This window comes from Trachypithecus francoisi, unplaced genomic scaffold, assembly GCF_009764315.1.
Source record: "Trachypithecus francoisi isolate TF-2019V2 unplaced genomic scaffold, Tfra_2.0 Lachesis_group8, whole genome shotgun sequence".
Classification (NCBI taxonomy): Eukaryota; Metazoa; Chordata; class Mammalia; order Primates; family Cercopithecidae; genus Trachypithecus; species Trachypithecus francoisi.
In genome coordinates this window covers 60,549,627-60,574,067 of record NW_022681473.1, presented here as the reverse complement: position 1 = coordinate 60,574,067, position 24,441 = coordinate 60,549,627, and the positions used below count along the sequence as shown (strand labels likewise).

The following is a 24,441-nucleotide window of genomic DNA, read 5'->3' as shown; positions in this document are numbered from 1 at the left end:
GGAGAGTGGAGAATCTTGGAGAGGTAAACTGACATCTAGAGCCATTTTCTTTCCCTGGAGGCATATGTCACTTCCCTGCAAGAGGAAAAGGATGAGGATATGGACTTTGCCCAGAGAGAGGGGAAAAGATACACCAGCAGAACAGAAAAGAACTTTGAATTAACTAAAGTAAATCCAGTTAGCATTTTTCAAAAAGTAAAGGAAAATGGGGAAAAGCTGATGAAATAACAGAAAAATTCACCAAAGAATTGGGATATATTAAAAAATAATTCAATGTAAATTCTAGAACTAAAAAAATCTATCAAAATAAATGCATTTAAAAGAATATTAAAGGCAACAGAAAGCTATTCCAAGAAAAGAAAAACAAGTCAAGAGAAATAGCCAAATGAAAGCACAAAAAACGAAAATATAAGGATATGTGAAATACATGTAGGACATTTAAAAGATGTAACATTCATGGAAACGTGAACCGTAGAGGAAAAGGAGGTACAGAAGCAATATTTCAAGAGACAGTGGTTGAGAATTCCCCTAAACTGGTAAAACACATCAACCCACATATTCAAGAAGGTCCACATAGTTTATGAAAGTCCTGAATAAGCATATCATATTTAAATTAACAGAAACCAGTAACAAAGAGAAATACACTGAAGTCAGAGAAAAATGTCTCATTATCTTTAAATGGTCAAAAATAGTACAAACAACTGGATTCTCAGTAGAAATGAAAGAAGCTGAAAGATAATAGATTTATATATGTAAAATAACCACCAACATCCCATTCTATACACAGTGAAAATATTCTTTTAAAATGAAAAAGTAGTTTTCAGATAAGCAAATAGCGAGAGTATTTGTTAGCAGCAAACCTGCATTATATCAAATGTGTTCTTTAGTCAAAAGAAAAATAATCCCAGAGACAAGCACAGAAATGTGGAGCGAAATTAAAAGCATTGGAAAAGGTAAATATGTAGAAGAAAGCAAACATTGACTGATAAAAACAATAATACTCATGTTGTGTTGGGGTTTAAACATTCTTTGAACTATATTTGTGGCAGGAATAATGCAAAAAAGAAGGAGATATAATTTGAGTTTTTAAAGTTTTGAACTTCTGTCTAGCATTATTGGGAAAATGGAAAAATGGTAATTTATAGTAGACAATAAGATGTCAAGACGCAATTTGTTATCTACAAGATAATCACTAAAAGAATAGCAAAATACGGTCATGTTCCACATAATGACTTTTCTATCAACAACGGATTGCATGTAGGACAGTGGTTCCATAGATTATAATGAAGCTGAAAAATCCTATCACTTGTTACTTACTATACTTTACCTTTTATTGTTATTTGAGAGAGTACTTCTTCTACTTAGAAAAAAAAAAAGTTAACTGTAAAAAAGACTCAGATAGGTCCTTCAGAAGGTATTCAAGAATAAGGCGTCATTATCCTAGGAGATGACAGCTTCGTGTATGTTATTGTCCAAAGGATCTTCCAGTGGAACAATGTGTGGAAGTTGAAGACAATGTACTGATGATCTTGATCCTGTGTAGGTCTAGGCTACTGTGTGTGTTCGTGTCTTTATTTTTAACAAAAATGTTTAAAAAGTAAAAATAAATACATTTTAAAAATGAAAATGTGTGTAAAATAAGGATATAAAGAAAAAATATTTCTGTACCACTGTACAATGCATTCATGGATTTAGCTGTATTATTATAAAACAGTGAAAAAGTCAAAGTATATAAAGTAGAAAAGATACAGTAAGCTAAGGTTAATTTATTATTGAAGAAAGAATACTATTTTTTTATAAATTTAGCATAGCCTAAATGTCCAGTGTTCATAAAGTGCATAGTGGCAAACAGCAATGTCCTAAGACTTTTCATCCACTCACTACTCACTCACTGATTCACTCAGAGCAACTTTCAGTCCTGCAAACTCCATTCATGGTAAATGCTCTATTCAGGTGTATCACTGTTTATCTTTCATAGCATTTTTTACTATACCTTTTCTATGTTTAGATATGTTTAGATACACAAATACCTCTGTGTTACAATTGCTTACAGTATTCAGTAGAGCAACATGTACATGTTTGTAGCCGAGGAAAAATAGGTTACATCATGTAGCCTAAGTGTGTAACAGGCTGTACCATCTAGGATTGTGTGAGTACAGTATGATGTTTGCACAACTACAGTATTGACTAACAACACATACCTCAGGATATATCCCTGTTGCTAAGTGACACATGCCTGTATTTCTAATAATACATTAATGAATGGAAAATGAAATAAGTCCCCATTCAGGGGCATTTGGGATGATTAAAAAGAATATAATTGTGGTAAACCAAATAATGTCTCCACCCCTACAAGAAAAGTCCACATCCTAATCCCTGGAACTTCTGAACATGTCGGTTTACGTGGAAAAGGGCAGTTAAGGCTGCAGATGGAATGAAGATTGCTGATCAGCAAACCTTAAAATAAGGTGAAAGTCCTGCATGATCAAGTGAGCCCAACATAATCACGAGTGTCCTTTGAAGGGAAATGTCCTAAGAGGCAGAAGTCTACCAGAGAAGAGGCAGTGTCAAAAGGACTCAGCCTGATGTTGCTAGCTTTGTAGAGAAAGAAATTGACTAAAACTCCAAGAATGTGGTTGGCCTCTAGAAGCTGAAAAAGGCAAGATAATGGGTTTCCCCTAAAGCCTTGAGTAAGCAAGGCAGTCCAGCCAATTTCTTGATTTTAGCCCAGTGAGATCTATTTCTGATTTCTGAACTACAGACTCTACTCTAAGATTTTTTTTTTTTTTAATGTTGTTTTAAGCTATTACGTTTGTGGTAATTTGCTCTGGTCACCACAGAAAACTAACATAACGGCACCGACCTTTCTCTCCTTGTCCTCAAATTCAAGCTTCTCTGCTCAAGGGACATTATAATCTATGGATCTTTACAGATATGGTCATTTTTCTGATATGCAAATCATTTGCCAGATGTGACTGTATCTTCTTCGGTAAATCCTAGATGCCTGGTCTTCTTCAGTGCTCCAGAAAGCATTAACAGTGAAAGCATTAAAAAGCATTGAACCAATCCAAATGTCCATCAGTGATAGACTGGATTAAGAAAATGTGGCACATATACACCATGGAATATTATGCCGCCATAAAAAGGATGAGTTCATGTCCTTTGCAGGGACATGGATGAAGCTGGAAATCATCATTCTCAGCAAAATATCGCAAGGACAGAAAACCAAAGACCACATGTTCTCACTCATAATTGGGAGTTGAACAATGAGAACACACAGACACAGGGAGGGAAACATCACACACCCGGGCCTGTTGGGAGGTGGGGGGTTAGGGGAGGGATAGCATTAGGAGAAATACCTAATGTAGGTGATGGGTTGATAGGTGCAGCAAACCACCATGGCATGTGTATACCTATGTAACAAAGCTGCATGTTCTGCACATGTACCCCAGAACTTAAAGACCACAGTATCCTTAGGTGAGTGTTTCTTAATATCAGTAACAGGGCATTTTCTGATTATTTCTTGAGGCATGTGCTCATTTTTTGAGTCATGTGCAGGTATATGAATTCTATATCCTAATATGACATCTGAGGACTTACTTTTGATACATCTTCACTCTCCTTCAAATTGTCTAAAATACTCCCCTCTTTATTTTTGAAATGATGTAAGATTTCTTATCTTCTCTTTGTTTCCCATAATGAGACTTTTGGGGGCACACTTGTGTGTCACAGACATCCCAAGATCATGATGATAAGCTAATGCTTTACTCATAGTGCCCAATTTATGTCTATATCCAGGAATGAAAATGTCTTCAGCATCTCAGGTAATAAGGAGTTATCAGGCACATCTAGAGAAAAGAAGTGTTTTTAAGAACATAGTGGTAATGTACTTTGGCTTTGGAATTCAACAGAACTACTGTTGGTCCTCCATATTTGTGCGTTCCACATCCACGGATTCAACCAATCTTGGGTCAAAAATATTGGAAAAAAACTCCCATCTGCACTGAACATGCACAGACTTTTTCCACTGTCATTATTCTCTAAACAATATAAAATATCAATTATTTACATAGCATTTACATTGTATTAGGCATGATAAGTAATTTAGAAATTATTTAAAGCCTAAAGGAGTGTGTGCACAGGTTACAGGCAAACACTATACCATTTTATGTATGGGACATGAACATCCACGATGTTGCTATCCAGGAGACGTCCTGGAACCGACCTCCCACAGATATCGAGTAACAATGATACCAAAAATACTTTTCCTACCTCTTTTTCAAAATCTGGAACTTTGGCAAGGGACATAACCTCTTTAAATCCCAGTTTATATACAATGGGCATGATAGTAGCTCCTTTTTCCGAGGGTCATTATTAGCACTAACTGAAACTATTTTTATAGCACTTACCAAAGATCCAGCACAGGTAAGCACATTTCTATTGTAATATGATTACAATAGAATGTAAACACATACATAAAGATTATAATTAGAGTTTATGCTTCTATTTACACTTCAATGTGCTTAAGTATAATGAAACTCTAATTATAATCTTTAGAAAACAAATGTTGTATGTTAATTATTTTAATTATCTTGATAGATTATAGATATATAGGCCTTTTAATATTTGAATCATTTATCTCTTTCTGCTCTTTTGTTATTACATAAAATTCTGGCTATTTTCATTAAAAAGTTTTATCCTTATTTAAAATTATTTCATCATTTACTACAAAAAGTAAATTTACTGAATTAAAGTGGCATCTATGATCAACTCATTTTCCAGAAATTAACAAATTACACTTAAATCAAGAAAGTATGAATGTTTCTACATTGCCATGTCCTTATTTGCATAGGAGGTTGTCATAAAAATTCCTCTGCTATTTTGAAAGCTTAAAACACCAATTATATGATTTAACTTTCCATTATTGCATTTTTGGATGCAGTTGAACATTGTTTTATGCTTCTTTGTAGTTGTATTTCTTTTACTGTTAACTTTGTCATATGCTTTTTCTTAATCTATTGTATTTATCTTGATAAATATTGAGATGTTCAATTTTTGATATTTAAGATAGTAATCTCTTCCATACAGTATTTTTATAAATATTTTTGAAATGTTTAAATTTTACCATTTTTGTTACAGAGAAAATTTAATTTTTAAAGATTATATCTATTTATATTTCCCTGTGATTCTTGTCTATTGCTGCTGTTTACAAAGTCTTCACAAAGGAGAAATTTAAATGCTTATATTATTTTCTCTATTTTATTTTTTGTCACTGATTTTCATTTAGTTACTTAATTCATTTTGAAATTAGTTTTGTGGGAATTGAGAAATGAGCCACCAAATAGCTAACTAATTATTGAATTTTTTTTTCTAATTCAGTTTTGATTTCTGTCTTCGTTTTCTTATTTGTTGTACATAAACTTTCTTGTTTCTTAGTGTTTCCAGAGGCTCAAATTAAGATGAATGCCCCTTGAAATTGATGCACAGTATTTCTTTCAACTACAGCTCTCTTGCCCCTGTAAACTCTATCCCAGCTTCAGAGTGCTTATAGAAGGAAGTCTTTCAGAACTAATTTTTGAGAGATTGTACAGTTCAAGCATAAGCATGCAGTTTCAAATCACATTCAACAAGCTAATGAAACTGTGATTCAATATGACTTTCTAACTCATTGCTCTGTGAGGATACCAGGGGCAGCAAAGGCTTTCACCACCAGAGTTGATTTACTGGCCTCCCTCTGGGACCCAGGTCCCAAGATGCCTTGCCTCCATGTAATCCTGAAGCAACCTGCCACACCTTCCACCCTCCAGACTAGAGATCTGCAAGGGGCTTATACCACGCCTGCTCTCTGAGTTAAGCTGAGAAAACAGAAGTCACAGAGGGTGAAGAGGGTAACTCCAGGCAGGAGAAATCACAGATAAGACTCCTCTGTGAATCATCAGGAAAAAGAAAAAGGGCACATGACTTGTTAGAACATAAGAAGAATTAATACGAGTCACGCACTTAAAGCAGTGCCTAAATGTAGATAGCACTCAATAAAGGTGATTGTCTTCACTTGGGCTGTTAAACAGACTTTTGACTGTTGCCTCTCTTTCTCCTCTTCTTTCCTATGTATCTTGGCCTTTATTTCCAGTTATTTTTTATATCATAGAAATAGAATCAATAATATCAGAAGATAGCTAATGAGAATAGGACAGAGTAGAAATAAGACTGAAATAGAGTAATAAAACCTTAATGAATGAAAAAAATAGGAGATGAAGAAAAAGTAGCAATAGGTTTAGAAGTAGTGAAATAGGTGAGAATGCTGCTACAAAAGTCAAAGGAGATATTTGGAAAGAGATACTGGATTTATATCAAAAAAGATAAAGATTGAATATTAAGCATTACATTTATAACATAGAGTTCATGTTTAGCCTTTGTGAGAACAGTATTTATAGTGAGATTTGTATGAAAGGCAGATTTAAATGTGATAAAAACTGAATGGGAGTGGGAAAATGGAGGCAGGAAAAATTAGAGTTACCCATGAATTAATATATATCCCATCATCAAGGGAAGATTAGCTGTGTGGAAGCAGTCTGCAGAACTGGGCTAAGGAAAGGATATTATATCTCACAATATTCTTAAATCTTGCTTTAAGATTTAAACTCTGAACATTTATTTATGTAGAATTTGGATTAAATGGGGCAAAGAGATATTATTTCTAATGCTTCTTTTTCTCCCTGAGTGAAGATCCTGAATCTGAAGACATATTCATTAGTCATGTCCCAGGTGACTAACACCACACAAGAAAGCATCTACTTCATCCTCACGGGCATCCCTGGATTTGAGGCCTCCCACATCTGGATCTCCATCCCCACCTGTTGTCTCTACACCATCTCCATCATGGGCAATACCACTATCCTCACTGTCATTCGCACACAGCCATCTCTCCACCAGCCCATGTATCTATTTCTCTCCATGCTGGCCCTGACGGACCTGGGTCTGACCCTCACCACCCTACCCACAGTCATGCAGCTTCTCTGGTTCAACGTTCGTAGAATCAGCTCTGAGGCCTGTCTTGCTCAGTTCTTCTTCCTTCATGGATTCTCCTTTATGGAGTCTTCTGTCATCTTGGCTATGTCCTTTGACCGCTATGTTGCCATCTGCTGTCCCCTCCATTATGCCTCCATCCTCACCAATGAAGTAATTGGTAGAATTGGGTTAGCCATCATTTGCCGCTGTGTTCTGGCCGTTCTTCCCTCCCTTTTCTTACTCAAACGACTGCCTTTCTGCAACTCCCACCTTCTCTCTCACTCCTATTGCCTCCACCAGGATATGATCCGCCTGGTCTGTGCTGACATCAGGCTCAACAGCTGGTATGCATTTGCTCTTGCCTTGCTCATTATTATCATTGGATCCTCTGCTCATTGTGATCTCCTATACACTTATTCTGAAAAATATCTTGGGCACAGCCACCTGGGTTGAGCGACTCCGTGCCCTCAATAACTGCATGTCCCACATTCTAGCTGTCCTGGTCCTCTACATTCCCGTGGTTGGTGTATCTATGACTCATCGCTTTGCCAAGCATGCCTCTCTACTGGTCCATGTTATCATGGCCAATATCTACCTGCTGGCACCCCCAGTGATGAACTCCATCATTTACAGTATAAAGAACAAGCAGATCCACCGGGGAATGTTAAATTTCCTTTCCCTCAAAAATATGCATTCAAGATGAGGGAATGCATTTCTTAAATTACTCAGAAGTATGAGTCATAGGCCTAGGGGGGAATATATTCAGAATTAGGAAACTATAAAATAAAACTTCATCATAATATTAAGGCAGTATGACATGTCCCTGGCTTTTAGCATGGAATCTTTGGCTGAGGTGAACTAGCAGCAGTGACTCTATACAAAAGACATATGGATCTGAGTTGATAAAATTCTAGCACATCTTAACAACTATCCCAATGGGAGAAGTTTAATTGATTGAGTCAAGTTCTCTCGAAGCTTGTCTGTCTTTCTGGATATTTTTCTCCCCTATGGGCTTGTTTACACTTAAACTCCCAGAATTTTAAAGAAAATCCTGTTGTTGCCCCTATCACCTATTCTCTCAGGCAGTTCCATTTAGGCATTTAGGTAAACTTTAGATCGTTTGTTCTGGATCACCCTAACGGGTGATCAGACTTTCCTTTGCAAAGGAATGAAAAAATTTTGAGGGAGGATAGGCACATCAAGTTTCTCTGTCATTCAGATTTACCTTATTAACACCAGCACTTACCTAATCTGAATTAGGTAAATTCAGATTTACCTAACACCCAAGTAATTTAGGTTAATTTACCTAATAAACACTCAGCAAACAAAATAAACATATCCAAGAAGTCTAAAATTAGTGTAAGGTTTTAAGACCTTTCACAGCTCCTACCTTGCTAGAGTTTTTCAGTATTCAGATTTCAAACTTCTTTTTTGTGTGAAGAAAAACTCATTTTTTTTTTTTTTTTTCTGACCAGAGCAGCCTTTTACTGTACTTTTATGTTCTTAATGTAGCTGTGCTTCTTATGGACAGATTCCCTTGGGCATCATGAATTTTTCACAAGCAAATATTCTAGTACACTGATATGACCTTAAGGATCATAAAAAATATTTTGTGGAAACAAGATAAACTTTCCCAGATATATCAGTTTGAAGAGACAACTATAAATTTGATCACAGCTTCTGATCGCTGGATTCATGGTGCAGTTGGTCAATATTGGGATCCAGTTAGATTTGAATCAACAGAGGCAGTGGGAGCACAGTGGAAGGTAGTGTTACAGAACTTTCTCCTTAGTTCAGCTAAAACTGAGCTCTTGTCACACAACCAGGAAAGATTAGGCCCCTAGACACATAGAAGGGTGAGGAAAAGGAAATTTATTTGGGGAAAAGGGAAAAAAAAAAAAAAAAAACTCTCAGCAAGCTGAGAGAGAGTCCTGCTACCGGGTTTCCCGACTCACAGACTGAATCCCAGGTCACCACACAGGAAGAAGAGAGGCCAGGATCCTCTGCGCTGCAAATGGCATGAAGTTTCTGAGGCTGCACCCAGTCCTCCCAGTACACGGGTAGGCATTATTCACAAAGAATCAGTCAGGAAAAGGCAGGCTTCATACAGGACCAACGGTCTGTTTTTTCAGCCTTCAGGCTGTTTTAGGGTTGAAGGCAGGGTTTTGCCGGGGATCCTTGGCTGCCTCCTGTCTCTATCCGTGGTGGCTCACGCCTGTAATCCCAGCACTTTGGGAAGCCGAGGTGGGTGGATCACGAGGTCAGGAGATCGAGACCATCCTGGCTAACACAGTGAAACCCCATCTCTACTAAAAATACAAAAAATTAGCCGGGCCTGGTGGTGGGCGCCTGTAGCCCCAGCTACTTGGGAGGCTGAGGCAGGAGAATGGCGGTTGCAGATCGCGCCACTGCACTCCAGCCTGGGCGACAGAGCGAGGCTCTGTCTCAAAAATAATAATAATAATAATAATAAAATAAGATAAAATAAAATCAGTGAAAGGCAGAAAGCAAATACCAAAGGAATCTCTTTCTCTTCCTACCTCCTTTCTTCCCTATTTTTCTATTATTTTTTCTCTGCTAGAGCCCTAAAGGTTAGTATTTTTTTCATAGAAACGTGAGTCTGCTGGCATAGATGAATTGTAAAATGGAAGATGTGCATTCTCAGAATATAATTTAACACCAGAAAATCCAAATGCTGAAAAAAGCCAACAAAATGGATAGAAATAATGGGTCCAAAGAAAATTTCTGTCAATGTACAGGCTTGGGAATGCTCCAGAGCAGCATGTGGGGCAAATAAATTTTGGGATTATATCGGTTTTTTAAAAGAGGAGCACATGCTACCATAAATAATGTCTTGATGAGCGCTACCAATTCAATTCTGTGGTCAGAGATTAAACTCCTCACAAGTCAAAACTTAACTAGAAATCAGATGAAGATTAAATCCAGTAATCTGCTTCATTATTTGCTGTTCTCCCTTTTCTGTTTCCTTTCTTGAGATAAACTGTTTTATTATCTTCTTCCTTTGCATGTGTGTGTGGCGAGGGGAAGAGGGCTTTATGACTTTAAAACATCATGATATGTTTAGATTTTCAAATAGATTTCATGTTTGTAAATTTTTTTAATTTGGAAATATGTCTGCAAAATTACTGGGTACCTAAAATGCCAATAACTATACTGGTCATATTTTATTATAGAAATGTGTTTATTATAAAATGTAGAGTATGATTCTAAGAATGTAATATTCTTTATATCTTATTAACCCTCTATAAATGATTTAAGTAAGCTATTTAAGAGGACATAAAATCAGATATTAATTTTTTGAGATGTTAAATAAATCCATTAGTTCAAATAGAAGATAGCTAGGCCACTACTATAGAAGAAGGGACAAATTTTCAACCAAACACCTAAGAATCATTTTGCAATAATTAGCATAAAAAGAAAAGAGACAGAAAATTCGAAGTTGCCAAGGTGTCCTTCAGTAAACAAATGGATGATCAAATTGCAATACATCCATACAATACAATACTATCTGGCAATTAAAGATGAATGAACTATCAAGCTGCACGAAGATGCAAATGAACCCAAAATGCATATTGCTAAGTGAAAGAAGCCTGTCTTAAAAGGCTAACAAAATACATGATTATATTTACATAGAATTCTGGAAAAGACAAAACTATAGCGAATATGCCAATCAATGGCAGTCAAGGTTTTGGGGAAAGTGAAGCATTGAATAGGTGAAGCTCGGGGATTTTTTTTTTTTTTTTCAGAATGGTGGAATCATTCTATCATATTGTTATGGTGCACACATAACACTATGCGCTTACCAAAGTCTATGGAATTTACAGCATTACAGGATGAAGTTTAATGGAAACAAAATTTAAAAATTATTTAAGACATTATAGGATTCCAGGATGAAATGCACAATGTAACCAGAAAAATCTAATTGTCTTTTAATTATTAAATATATGAAACAACCACACTGAAATAAGTGTGGGGAAAGTTGCTGACCTAAGTAACTTTGGAAATAGGTGAAATCTGTTTGACTGAAATCTGTTTGACTAAAGACAAAAGGAAGTATAGTATATACTCTACCCTACTTAATGAAGCAGTTTCTCACGGGGGTGTGGATTAACACTTGGGCAACTACTATACATGTGTTAGGGCACAAAAAAGCAAGCCCCTACAGTATAGTTTTTTGGCATGTTGAGTGCTTTAAATCAAACAAAACTGAAAGTCTCTATACATAAGCCTCAAAACCAAGGTCTCTCTCTGTCTCCCTGTTTTTCTCATCCCCTTTCTTATCTGAAGTTCCCTCATCTGATTAAAGAAAGTTCCTCCAGAAAAAAATACAATTATCTTAAAACTCCTTTTCTAGGAATCTTATCAAATAACAAGGAAAGATTAATCACAGGAGAAAAGAGACTAAAGTTAGTTGTCATCACATCCAGATAAATTTTCCATCTATTCTGAAGACAACTTTGAGAGATTACCTGGGAGACATTATCTGCATGATGAGACAATCTTTGTTCGTAAGTTCCACTACGCATCTTCCCACCACCTCCCCCAAAGCACAGAGGAACTTTGTCCTAGTCCATTTTTCTTTTGAGTTATTCATTTCCCCTGGAAATTATTTACTACCCCTAACAATTGTTTACATTTCCCCTTCTTCTCCCCATGAAGATGGTAAATATCAACCATCCAACCTTTCTTTTGAGTCTCATATTTTATTTTATTTATTTTTTATTTTTTATTTTTTCTAGGTAACATGTATTTATTTCATCACACCAAAAATATTCACAGGAAGTTTTTCAGTTCCTGGCATGTGGTGGTCCATCCTTTCTTTTTTTTTTTTCTTTTTTTTTTATTATACTTTAAGTTCTAGGGTACATGTGCATAACATGTAGGTTTGTTACATATGTATACTTGTGCCATGTTGGTGTGCTGCACCCATCAATTCGTCAGCACCCATCAATTCATCATTTATATCAGGTATAACTCCCAATGCAATCCCTCCCCCCTCCCCCTCCCCCCTCCCCCCTCCCCATGATAGGCCCCGGTGTGTGATGTTCCCCTTCCCGAGTCCAAGTGATCTCATTGTTCAGTTCCCACCTATGAGTGAGAACATGCGGTGTTTGGTTTTCTCTTCTTGTGATAGTTTGCTAAGAATGATGGTTTCCAGCTGCATCCATGTCCCTACAAAGGACGCAAACTCATCCTTTTTGATGGCTGCATAGTATTCCATGGTGTATGGTCTCATATTTTATATGGCTCCCGTGCATATGCATATTAATAAATTTGTATGCCTTTAATCCTATTAATCTGTCTGTTGTCAGTCATTCCAGTGAATCTTCACAGAGAATGAAAGTGAAGCGGTCTCCCTGCCCCTACATATGTGTGCTGAAATTGAGCAATTAGATAAATGAATGACAGATGGCATGAGTCAGGTTTTTCAGGGTTAGAGTAGAAGGTTACAGACACAAGGGGAAAAGCCTTGAATAAATCACGAATCAGAGTTGAAGACATCACTATGATGCCATTTTAGCCTAATATAGATGCAGATAAACACAGAAATATTTATAGATTTTGTATATGCACAGTTTAGTATTCTGACATATTTTTTTTTGCTCTGTAAGCTAGGAGCACCTAGAAGTGATGACAACCCAGTAGCAACAAACACATGAATTAACATAAAACCGAATATCTTTGGAAATAATTTTAAATTATCTGGCAAATAAAGCCAGCATAGAAAAATATTGAAGCTCAAAATTTAGATTTTCGATGAGAAAAATAAACCTAAAACTCCTCAGTAATTAAAATGTTTTTCTAGCATTATATTTCATATGGGAATGATATTAGAAAATAAAAACAACTTCAACTATTTTTAAACATCAAATTTAAATTATGTACATTTTTATTGCAAAGAATTATGATAGGGTGAATATTAAAACAGTTTCAAATATAAATATACATTTCATGGTCAAAACTTTTTGATGGGGATAAAATAAAATTTTCAGTTAGAGAAAAAAGGTACTGATGTAAAATATCTGACTGTTAAAGAACATGTTCGTGTATTCTTAAATTCATGATGTCAGGTATCAAAACATTATGTGTTTAGATTTTCTTGGATATTTAAAGATGTGATACAACAATTTACTTTAAACTTATAATACTGTATATCCCAAAAGGCATGCTCAACAACTAAGTAAATTTATCATAAAAATTTTAAATATCAAAGTGAATATTCTTGAGAAGGTACAGGCGTACCTTGGAGATAATATGGGTACAGTTCCAGACTCCCACAATAAAGTAAATATTGCAAAAAAGAGTCATATTTAAAATTTGCCAGTGTATATAAAAGTTATGTTTATACTATACTGTAGACTGTTAAGTGTTCAATAGCATGATATCTAAAAATGGACATACCTTAATTAAAAATACTTATTTAAAAATGCTAACAAAATGAGCATAAGCTGCTGAAAAGATGGTGCAGAGAGACTTGCTTAACATAGGGTTTTTACAAACCTTCAATTTGTAGAAAATGCAACTTCTATGAGGCACAACGAAGTGAAGCATGCAAAATTATCCATGCTTATATATAGACGTTTTAGTTTTTTATATTAGAAAGTACATAAACAAAAATTTGATGACTACTGTTGTAAATATGAAACCACCTTTGCAAAGATTATGATAGTGAGAGAAACCTAACATGACTGACACCATCTTGCTTCCAGCCTCACAGGCTGGCTGTCTTCACTCATTTGTGGGCATAGGCCAAGCTAACCATAAGAAGAATTTAGTTTATAATTTAACTTAGAAACAAGGACCATCATAGTCCCTCCCCCAAACTAATCACCTGCTTGTACAGAGGCTGAAACTACCTTTGTAAGGCTAATGAAAGACCACAGGATTAGAAATAAGAGAGGGGCCTGAATTCTGCTAAAATGTATGTATGGTTTTTACAGTCCCTTACTGCTTCAAAGTGATGTGGCCAGAGGTCACAAGATTTGTGACTTCTCCAATTGGTCCTATAGTTAATATCACTAGTGTAGAACTTAAGATTGGTGTTTTGAGATGTTTTTCAGACTGACCCCATCCAGACTTGTAACTCATGACTCAGCTGGTCCTCTGCACCCACCCCACACAGAGGCCAACTCAGTACATGAGGACCATTTTGCACATTCTTCTTATTGCATCCCCAACCAATCAATAGCAGCACCTATTCCCTAGTCCCCTGCCCACCAAACTATCCTTGAAAAACCCCAGGCTTTGAGCATTTGAGGACACTGATTTGAGTAATAACTCCATCTCCTGTGTGGCAACTCTAGTGTCAATAAATTCTTCCCCATAATACCAGGGTCTCAGTCTGTGCAGCTGACTGGAAGAACCAATCAGTGACTACAAAGACACTAAGTATTTTATTTTTCTTTTTTTTTTTATTGTTATACTTTAAGTTCTAGGGTACATGTGCACAACGTGCAGGTTTGTTACATATGTATACTTGTGCCACGTTGGTGTGCTGCACCCGTCAACTCGTCAGCACCCATCAACTCGTCATTTACATCAAGTATAACTCCCAATGCAATCCCTCCCCCCTCCCCCCTCCCCATAATAGGCCCCGGTGTGTGATGTTCCCCTTCCCGAGTCCAAGTGATCTCATTGTTCAGTACACACTAAGTATTTTTAAAAAGTCACAGACAGTCTTACAAAGATAACCCTTGTAAGCTAGATGAGTCAAGGAGAATAATATGTGGTGAGGATAATATTTTCACTGTAACTGGAGGCCCCGAAGTGAGTGCGAATGATCAGTGACACTAATCATTGATCAATCAGCACAGTTCCATAAATTCACTTTATTCAAAGGCCTGTGTGTTTAGGAGATGAGAAGATGGTCATTCCCATTTGACAAAGGTTTGCATGAAACCTAGGCAAACACGGGCAGGTGCAGAGGGAAGGGGACCCACTAGACCCATGATTACGGGGCTGAGGAAGGGGCAGGATGTGGAGCAGATACGAATATAAGCACCACAGGCATGGTAAAGCCACAGAAGCATGAAAGAAAGGGATGAAGTAGAATCTCAGGATGTAGTATCTAATTATCAATGTTTTAAAGCTCCTCAGATGAACCTAATGTTGAGAACCACTGCAGATTCATTTTGTGACATTCCAGACCCTGTATAGTGACAGTATTTTAGACTAAAATGAAATTTGCAAGCTCTCCCCATCTCCCTCCATGACTTTCAGATAACTTTCCTACTCCACTCTGGACCTACAAGTAAAACATTTATTTGTGTTTAATCATCTACTAGACCATTCAGCATCCTGAAGCTCCTCTGAATTGACTTGGATTTGCTTATAATACTCCAGGGTGGTGCCCACAGATGTAGCCTAGGTTTTGGGGCTAGTGCACCTCTCTGGAGGGTCACTTAAGGGGCAGAAGGGCTTGGCAGGACTCTTTTGAATCTCTGTCTAATTATCTCTCCTGAAAATCCTGACCTGCCTCACTTGAGGATGCTGGCCACTGGTAAAACATCATCTTCAGCAGGAAGTAACAATCAAGCCTTGGAAGGACCATGAAAAGAGGAACAAGCAGGACAGTGAAAAGACTCGCAATGTCAAGGAGACCATAGCTCAAAAAAAAAAAAAAAAAACTCAATTTGTGGATGGAAAATGACAACCAGAGAGGGGCAATTACTTCACTCCTAAGATGCCTTATTTGAATCTTATAACAGGCATATCAAGTGACTTGCCTGAAACCAGTAAGTGGTTGATCTGGGACTAGAATCTAGTTCTTCCAATTACAAGTCCCATGGTCTTCCCTATAAGGGCCAGCAGCCAACCTTCTGAAGCAAAAGACATCTAAATGAGAAAAATGGGAAGATGCTGGAGAAGTTGGTCATCTTTATATTTCCAGGCAGAGAAAAAGACTGAATGGCAGATAGATTTTTTTTCTAGCCTCCTATGCAAACTGAAGGTCAGGTGGTAAGGAACAAGGGTTAAGTCACCTTTAAAAATAGCCCCATCTCAAAAGTCTATATATTCAGTGACGAACTTAATAGGCTCTCTAGAATCTGAAACAAGAGTCCAATCCTGTACCCACTGAGAGAATGTCCATCTTTATACAATTGTCACCCATGCTCAGCTTCAACATTCCCAGTGATGGGGAGTTTATTGCATCCCTAAATCACTGTCCTGGTCAGATCTCACGGATATGAAGTGCTTTCTTATATTGGTCTTAAACATGCTTTCTCCACATTATATATAATGTTGCAGACTCAGGGCCATAATAATCTTAATCAAGTATTAACTGAATATTGCTCATGGAATATGCTATTTTCTTGCAGAACATTTATGTTAATTTGTAAACATATATGTACTTGTGTAATTATTTGCCTAATGTCTGTATCCCTACTAGATCATAAATTCTAAAAAGAATGGATAATATTGAATGTTTTTGTTTGTTTATTTATCTGTTATCACTAGATATCCCATACTAGCACAGGGTCAAATACATAACAGATGCCTAATAAATATTTTAACTGGATGAATAAGTAACTGAATGGATAAATAGTATCTGAGGTTTCCATGGTGATATCCTGTAATCTTTCCTTCTTCTCTTAACCTGTCCTAAATCCCTTTAGCTATTTCTCCAAGTGTCTGAATTTTAATTTGCACACCACAAAAGTCCTCCTGTCAGAGTGGCCAATCAATAGTCCAGTGTAATACGAATCAGCAGTGTGATATAGAGCTTACAACAAATCTGTAGTTTTTTCTAACACTATTTAGTAGAAACAATAACTTTCTCATCTATAACTTTGTAGTATTTTGTACAGACTTTTTCTATTTTATTAAAATTACATTTATACCTCCTTCCTGTCAGATTTTGAGCTCTTTTAGGATCAGACTTGTGCCTGGTTCATCCTCGCCTTCCCAACACATGACATGATTCTGACACAAAGATATGCTAAAAAAAGATTAATAAATAAAAGATGAATATACTACTTAGGCTGTAACTGGAGTACCTTCAGTTCTTGGTTCTATATTCTAAATAGGAGTTAAACTGACTGCATTACATGCAAAAAGTAATAGGAATTAAGTCACATTAAGGACATTGAAGGAATGAGTGATGCTTCATTTCGACCAGAGGAGACTGCAGTAGAGACGGGTTGGGATCAGTGTGACAGGTACTGAGCTATAGGTAGAGATCACAGGGTGACAGTCTGGGGTTCACGTAAGAAACATTTTTCTAAAATCACAATGAAATAATAAGCTTCTGGGCAGTGAAGGTGTTCAAGCAAAGACTGGATAACTCTTTATGAAAGTTGTGGAAAGAGAATGTCAGCATCTGCTGAATCAGGGTTAATGGGCGCTCAACTCTCTTTCTGCCTGCAGGCCTGAGATTCCAGACTGGCAAGGTCTCTCCTATTCAGTGACAGAATCCCATGTCTGTGGATCTCTGTGGGATAGAACAGAGGCAAGCTCTCAACCCCTGCTGTGTGATCACCCATGTGTCTTTCACTGCTAAAGCAGTCTCTGGCAGGCTTATCTGAAAGTCGCTGGCAGACCACGAGGGTATTTGAATGAATATTGTTCTTTCTACAGAACACCTGTATAAAAGTGAGATTTGAGGATTTTTAAATTGCAGACAACTATGCAAACATACACAGACATTGATAGAGATTCACTCAAAGATACAAAGGCATGGTAAGAGAATCTGAGAGAAGCATACAGAAGCACAAGCAGAATTGTAGCTAGAAACGCACTTATTGTACACACACCTCAAAGACACAGACTGATCAAATTCACCTGAGAAAGCTTTGTGACGTGAGAGTTGGACTGAGAGGCAGAGGACTAGAGCTCACAATGGCTCCAGAATGGGCCTCAGGTGGGCACCAGCCAAGAGAGGAGGTTGTCTTTATGCCTCTGTGTAAGAGTTCCCAGATGCCAGAGCTCCTGGGGTCCTGCTTTGCCTGAGTGTGATGCTATGTTGGTGATGGGGAAATGAGGGGGGTTAGATCTTGGGAATAAAAAGCTAAGAAAAAGCAAACAAACAAACAAACAAGAAACCACTTCACCTGGAGATACTGCCCTCTCCCCACTGAGAAAACGAAATTTCAGCTCCTTCCTTATAATGAAGAAGTTGGAGACAAATTCTCCAAACTTCATAGCAACACCCTCACAGTTATCCAGTCTCAAAAATGCAACTCTGTGCCCAGAACACAGAGTCTAGATCCCTGAATTCTGAGCTTAAAACTCAGATCTCAGGCAAAACCTAAAGCTTAGATTCCAGTGGGAAAATTCCAGAGCTCAGATCTCAGAGGCCGGAGCTTGAAGGCCAGAGACAACACCAGGATTTAAGCCATAGAGGATATGACCTGACTGCATCAATCCACTTAGCCCTATACTTCCCTCCTAAATTCCCACTCCCATGGGAATTTATTACACAATTAAAGACATCTTAGACCTAACCCTCCTCCTCCTTATCCTAATAGTGCTAGTATTATTTTCACCCGACCTTTTAAGCGACCCAGACAACTACACCCCAGCCAATCCACTAAGCACCCCACCACATATCAAACCAGAATGGTATTTCCTGTTTGCATATGCAATCCTACGATCTGTTCCTAATAAGTTAGGGGGAGTATTGGCGCTTCTCCTATCCATTCTCATCCTAACAATTATACCCATACTCCACAAATCCAAACAACAAAGTATGACATTCTGCCCACTCAGCCAATTCCTACTATGACTCCTAATCACAATTCTACTAACCCTGACCTGAATTGGGAGTCAACCAGTAAACCAACCCTTCATTATAATCGGACAAGTAGCATCCATAATATACTTCATTACAATTCTAATCTTAATACCACTGGCCTCCCTAACCGAAAACAATCTCCTCAAATGAACCTGCCCTTGTAGTATAAACTAATACACCAGTCTTGTAAACCGGAGACGGATACTTTTTCCCTAGGGCAATTCAGAAAGAAAGCACCTAACTTTGCCACCAACACCCAAAATTGGCATTCTATTTAAACTACTTTCTGTATTCTAAGGGGGCACAACCCTTAGAGAGCAACTGAAGTACAATCTAATTTTACATGCCCATATGTAATTCGTGCATTACTGCTAGTCAGCATGAATATTATATAGTACTATAAATGCTTTACCGTTCATAGGACATGTAATTACATATTTACCAGCAACTCCTCCAAAACATGCTTACAAGCAAGAACTCTACCGTTAACAACTCAACTATAACACATATTACCTAAATATCCAAAGTCCATAATACAATCCACTAGAATATCAACCGACCCAAGAATCCATAAGCGTACATAGTACATCCTATCCTTTACCGGACATAGCACATTACAGTCGAGCACGCCCAAACAACCCTTAACAATACGGATATTCCCGTCAGTTGGGTGTCCCTTGTTCACCATCCTCCGTGAAATCAATATCCCGCACAAGAGTGCTACTCTCCTCGCCCCGGGCCCATAACTCGTGGGGGTAGCTACAAACAACATCAGGGACATCTGGTTCTTACCTCAGGGCCATGTCATTAAGATCGCCCACACGTTCCCCTTAAATAAGACATCTCGATGGATCACGGGTCTATCATCCTATTAACCAGTCACGGGAGCTCTCCATGCATTTGGTATCTTTTATCTCTGGTCTGCACGAGACCCCATTGCAGAATGCTGGTCTCGCCACAATCAATCCCGCAGTGCCTGTCTTTGATTCCTAGTCCATGCTATTATTAATCGCACCTATGTTCAATATTTTAGTCCCACATAAGATTCTACAAGGTGTTATTTAATTCATGCTTGTAAGACATATGAATAATCAACCACACACACCTACCGCACCTCAACCCGAACCATAATCAAACTAACTCCACTCAAACCTCCCCTCCCCCATCTCCGACCACTCCCATATAATTTGCCTTTGCCAAACCCCAAAAACAAAAGCCTGCCACCTAGTCGAAGCTTACATTTTATCTTTTAGGTGTGCATAACCTCAACTGTCATTCCCTCAACTAATAAAAATTTATTTCACTTACCACCCTTGGCACCTCTACCCTCCCTTTACCAAACCCCCAAACAACCCCCAAAGATAGTGTCCACAATATCCACTACTCCGTTTATGTAGCTTAACACATCCAAAGCAAGACACTGAAAATGCCTAGACGGGCTCACAGACCCCATAAACAAACAGGTTTGGTCCCGGCCTTTCTATTAACTTCTAGCAAGATTACACATGCAAGCATCCCCACTCCAGTGAAGACACCCTACAAATCATCATAATTAAAAGGAGTAAGTATCAAGCACGCCCAATGCAGCTCAAGACACTTTGCTTAGCCACACCCCCACGGGAAACAGCAGTGACTAATATTTAGCAATAAATGAAAGTTTAACTAAGCTATGCTATTCTAGGGTTGGTCAATTTCATGCCAGCCACCGCGGCCATACAATTGACCCGAGCTAATAGACATCGGCGTAAAGGGTGTTTTAGATAAATCCAACTAAATAAAGCTAAACTCTTTCTAAACTGTAAAATTCTAGCCAACGTAAAATAAAGTACGAAAGTGGCTTTAAAAACTCTGAATACACAATAGCTAAGACTCAAACTGGGATTAGACACCCCACTATGCTTAGCCCTAAACTTTAATAGTTAAAACAACAAAACTACTCGCCAGAACACTACAAGCAACAGCTTAAAACTCAAAGGACTTGGCGATGCTTCATATCCCCCTAGAGGAGCCTGTTCTATAATCGATAAACCTCAGTACACCCCACCATCTCTTGCTCAGCCTATATACCGCCATCTTCAGCAAACCTCAACAAGAGATATAAAGTAAGCACAAACGCCCACGCAAAAACGTTAGGTCAAGGTGTAGCTTATGAGCTGGAAAAAAATGGGCTACATTTTCTACCCCAGAAAATCCTACGATAACTCTTATGAAACCTAAGAGTCCAAGGAGGATTTAGTAGTAAACTAAGAATAGAGTGCTTAGTTGAATTAGGCCATGAAGCACGCACACACCGCCCGTCGCTCTCCTCAAATATATTTAAGAATTAGCTTAACTAAACACTCTAACATTTATATAGAGGAGATAAGTCGTAACATGGTAAGTGTACTGGAAGGTGCACTTGGATAAATCAAGGCATAGCTCAACACAAAGCATCCAGCTTACACCCGGAAGATATCAACATCACTTGATTGCCTTGAGCCAACACTAGCCCAAAAATCCAATCAATACTACTACCAAATTTATATAGATACATTAAACCATTCACAAATATAAAAGTATAGGTGATAGAAAATTTACTCTGGCGCCATAGATACAGTACCGTAAGGGAAAGATGAAAAAGAAATGACCAAGCACAAAATAGCAAGGACTCACCCCTATACTTTCTGCATAATGAGCTAACTAGAGATTATTTCGCAAAGAGAACTAAAGCCAAACACCCCGAAACCAGACGAGCTACCCAAAAACAGCTAAAAGAGCGCACCTGTCTATGTGGCAAAATAGTGGGAAGATTTCTGGGTAGAGGTGACACATCTACCGAGCCTGGCGATAGCTGGTTATCCAAGATAGAATCTTAGTTCAGCCTTAAGCTTACCCACAGAACCACTAATCTCCCTGTAAGCTTAATTGTTAGTCTAAAGAGGGACAGCTCTTCAGACGCTAGGAAAAAACCCTATATAGAGAGTAAAAACCCCAACTCCCATAGTTGGCCCAAAAGCAGCCATCAATTAAGAAAGCGTTCAAGCTCAACGTCAATTACCCGAAGAAATCCCAAACATCTTACTGAACTCCTCACATTACATTGGATTAATCTATTATATCATAGAAGCAATAATGCTAGCATTAGTAACATGAATAAATTCTCCTACGCATAAGCCTAAATCAGACCGAAAACTTCACCGATACCTAACAGCCAAATACTAATAATTATAAACAAGCCAGTATTATATATACTGTTAACCCAACACAGGCATGCTCTCAAGGAAAGGTTAAAAAAAGCAAAAGGAACTCGGCAAATCTAATCCCGCCTGTTTACCAAAAACATCACCTCTAGCATTACTAGTATTAGAGGCACTGCCTGCCCAGTGACACATGTTTAACGGTCGCAGTACCCTGACCGTGCAAAGGTAGCATAATCACTTGTTCTTTAAATAGGGACTTGTATGAATGGCAACACGAGGGTTCAACTGTCTCTTACTTTCAACCAGTGAAATTGACCTGTCCGTGAAGAGGCGGACATAAAATAATAAGACGAGAAGACCCTGTGGAGCTTCAATTTACTAATGCAACCAAAACCGATACAAATCCACGGACTTAGCATACTCTGCCCCTGCATTAGAAATTTTGGTTGGGGTGACCTCGGAGCATAATTAAACCTCCGAATAAACTATGCCAAGACTACACAAGTCAAAGCGAATCAATATATAATTGACCCAATAACTTGACCAACGGAACAAGTTACCCCAGGGATAACAGCGCAATCCTATTCCAGAGTTCATATCGACGATAGGGTTTACGACCTCGATGTTGGATCGGGACATCCTAATGGTGCAGCAGCTATCAAGGGTTCGTTTGTTCAACGATTAAAGTCCTACGTGATCTGAGTTCAGACCGGAGCAATTCAGGTCGGTTTCTATCTATTCTATATTTCTCCCTGTACGAAAGGACAAGAGAAATAGGGCCCACTTCACAAAGTGCCTTCCTCCATAAATGACCTAGTCTCAATTTAACAAAAACCCACACACACAGCCCAAGAACAGGGATTGTTAAGATGGCAGAGCCCGGTAATTGCATAAAATTTAAGACTTTATAATCAGAGGTTCAACTTCTCTTCTTAGCATTATGTTCACAATAAATCTTCTATTTATCACTTTACCCATTATCACTGCCATAGCATTTCTTACACTTACTGAACGAAAACTACTAGGCTATATACAACTACGCAAAGTGCCTAATATTGTAGGCTCTTATGGGCTACTACAACCCTTTGCCGATGCAATAAAGCTTTTCACCAAAGAACCCTTAAAACCTTCAACCTCTACCACCACCCTCTATATCATTGCACCAGCCCTAGCCTTTTCCATTGCCCTCCTCCTATGAATACCCCTCCCCATACCTAACTCCCTAATTAACCTTAACCTAGGACTTTTATTCAGTCTAGCTACATCTAGCCTAGCTGTTTACTCCATTTTATGATTAGGGTGAGCATCAAATTCAAACTACGCACTAATCGGAGCACTACGAGCAGTTGCCCAGACAATTTCATACGAAGTAACTCTCGCCATTATTTTACTATCAGTTTTACTAATAAGCGGATCATTCAACCTCCATGCACTTATCACAACACAAGAACACCTCTGACTTCTCCTACCATCATGACCTCTAGCCATAATATGATTTACTTCTACACTAGCAGAAACCAACCGAGCCCCTTTTGATCTCACAGAAGGAGAATGAGAACTAGTCTCAGGCTTTAATATTGAATATGCTGCAGGCCCATTTGCCCTTTTCTTCATAGCCGAATACATAAATATTATTATAATAAATGCCCTAACAACTACAATTTTCCTAGGAACACTATACCCCATCCATTCACCAGAATTATTCACAACATGCTTTATTACCAAAACACTCCTCTTAACCTCCCTATTCCTATGAATTCGAGCAACCTATCCTCGATTCCGTTATGACCAACTTATACACTTATTATGAAAAAATTTTCTCCCCCTTACGCTAGCATTCCTCATATATTTCAATCCCCATTATAACCTCTGGCATCCCCCCTCAAAACTAGAAATATGTCTGACAAAAGAGTTGCTTTGATAGAGTAAATAATAGAGGTGTTTAACCCTCTTATTTCTAGAATTATAGGCATCGAACCTACTCCTGAGAATTCAAATTCCTCCGTGCTACCTATTACACCCCATTCTAAAGTAAGGTCAGCTAAATAAGCTATCGGGCCCATACCCCGAAAATGTTGGTTATACCCTTCCCGTACTAATTAACCCATTAGCCCAACTTGTTATTTATTCTACCATAATTATAGGCACTTTCATTACATCACTGAGCTCCCATTGATTTCTCGCCTGAGTGGGCCTGGAAATAAATATATTAGCTTTTACCTCAATCTTAATTAAAAAAGCAAATTCTCGCTCCACAGAAGCTGCCACTAAATATTTCCTTATACAATCCACCGCATCTATAATTCTCATAATAGCATTATATATAATAATTTATTCCCCGGACAATGAACCATAATAAATAATCCTAACCAACTCTCATCCTTAATCATAATAATAGCCCTTGCTAAAATATTAGGAATAGCCCCCTTTCACTTTTGAATCCCAGAAGTTACCCAAGGAACACCCTTAATTCCCGGCTTACTTCTCCTCACATGACAA

The 24,441-nt window shown here is 38.0% G+C and overlaps 1 protein-coding gene and 1 long non-coding RNA gene across 2 annotated transcripts; one reads left to right on the top strand and one right to left on the bottom strand.

Annotated features, from left to right (window-relative positions):
* Nucleotides 1-6,717: 6,717 nt before the first annotated feature.
* On the top strand, nt 6,718-7,792 carry LOC117081243 (olfactory receptor 51Q1-like). Its single transcript, XM_033207064.1, is given in 2 exon segments — nt 6,718-7,389; nt 7,391-7,792. Coding segments are annotated over 2 exon segments (954 nt in total). The 5' UTR covers nt 6,718-6,756; the 3' UTR covers nt 7,712-7,792.
* Nucleotides 7,793-14,243: 6,451 nt separating this feature from the next.
* LOC117081256 lies at nt 14,244-23,766 on the bottom strand. Its single transcript, XR_004436142.1, has 3 exons — nt 21,295-23,766; nt 16,805-16,812; nt 14,244-14,256 (listed from the first exon to the last, which is right to left on the bottom strand). It is a non-coding gene; the product is annotated as an uncharacterized LOC117081256 (long non-coding RNA).
* Between the last annotated feature and the right edge of the window lie 675 nt (nt 23,767-24,441).